The sequence below is a fragment of the Poecilia formosa genome, unplaced genomic scaffold, assembly GCF_000485575.1.
Source record: "Poecilia formosa unplaced genomic scaffold, Poecilia_formosa-5.1.2 Scaffold2957, whole genome shotgun sequence".
Lineage (NCBI taxonomy): Eukaryota > Metazoa > Chordata > Actinopteri > Cyprinodontiformes > Poeciliidae > Poecilia > Poecilia formosa.
In genome coordinates this window covers 1-1478 of record NW_006802896.1, presented here as the reverse complement: position 1 = coordinate 1478, position 1478 = coordinate 1, and the positions used below count along the sequence as shown (strand labels likewise).

Genomic DNA, 1478 nt, shown 5'->3' with positions numbered 1-1478 from the left:
TTTCTCTGAATTGTGATTTAAATTTTTCTGAGATCAAAAGTTGTATTTCTGAGAAAAAGGTCAGATTTTTTAAATTTTTTTAAATCCTCTTCTGTAAGTTTCTGCCATTAATTTATAATGAACTTTACTGGTTTTGTGTCCAAATGGAGAAAAACTCAGTGGAAGCTGCATGACTTAAATCATCGTTTTGTTTTTATTTTTTATGCTTGTAGTTCCTACTTGCACTGCAAATGGGCCACTTTGGAAGAGCTGGAGAAAGATCCCAGAATCCACCAGAAGATCAAACGTTTCAGGACCAAACAGGCTCAGATGAAGCACCTGTTCACTGAGGTGAAACTTCCTGATTAGTCGATTGTTGAATTTATCGTTGACTGGTTTAGTAATCGATTAATCATTAGCTGGACTATACAGACTCTAAAAAGTCAGAACAACACACTCAGAGCAGGAATTAAGCCGAAAACTGTACAAATCATGAAAAGATGAAAAGTCTTACTAATCTGTTGTAACCAGATTTAGCTCCACTTTGTTCAAATTCTGTAAAATCACTCTCCTCTTTATTTTCAGTTGTTAATAAAAAATAATCAACAGAAAATCCCTGCAATGTGTCGATGTTAAGCAGAAAGGTCTGAGCTTTTTGATGTTTCAGCTACAAATGACTGTTTATTAAAGGAATGCTGTTATTGCATTTGTTATTTAAAATATCAATTTAATTATTCAACGCATTTTAAATCAAAGTGCCAAATATCAATAATTTTCCAAATAATCGATTAATCATCAGAATAATCGATTGAGAATATTCGATCACTGAGCTAATCGTTTTCTGCTTCGTTCATCTCCGTTTTCCCCCTTCAGCCCGACGATGACATATTCAACCCAGACTACGTGGAGGTCGACCGCATCCTGGAGGTGGCCGTTACCACGGATACGGAGACGGGCGAGGTACGTTCCCAGACAGGCGGTTTTATTTCCTGGAGGCTGTTGAGGGCGGCAACGCAGCGTGTGCTTCTGCTGCAGGAGGTGACCCACTACCTGGTGAAGTGGTGCAGCCTGTCGTACGAGGAGGCGACCTGGGAGCTGCAGGAGGACCTGGACCCGGAGAAGATCCGGGAGTTTGAGGAGATCCAGAAGCGTCCGGCGGACCTCAGACACATGGTGAGAGGAACGGAGATTTAAAGGAACGACGATCAAGTCCGGACAGCGTGAATATTATCAGCACAGCCATACTTTACTTATATTTTGCTTGTATAAGCAAAATATAAGTAAAGTGCAGAAATTAGTACAAAATATATCTATGAAAAAATAAGTAAAAATAAAGAGTAAAGTGATAAATATAAAAAGACATAAATGAAAAATATTACAATACAGCATAATTATTAAAAGAATTAATAAAACTTCTACCCATAAGAAGCATAAATAAAAACTTGTATTCAAAATAAAAACCATTTAATTAATAAATAGTGAATAATTAAAAACCTTCT

General features: G+C 37.0%; 1 protein-coding gene across 1 annotated transcript; it reads left to right on the top strand.

The window, feature by feature from the left end:
* Nucleotides 1-212: 212 nt before the first annotated feature.
* On the top strand, nt 213-1193 carry LOC103133392 (chromodomain-helicase-DNA-binding protein 6-like; the record flags this gene model as incomplete). The annotated part of the gene is made up of 3 exons (XM_007545150.2): nt 213-330; nt 853-939; nt 1015-1193. Coding segments are annotated over 3 exons (364 nt in total), but the record flags the coding sequence as incomplete, so codon positions are not given.
* Between the last annotated feature and the right edge of the window lie 285 nt (nt 1194-1478).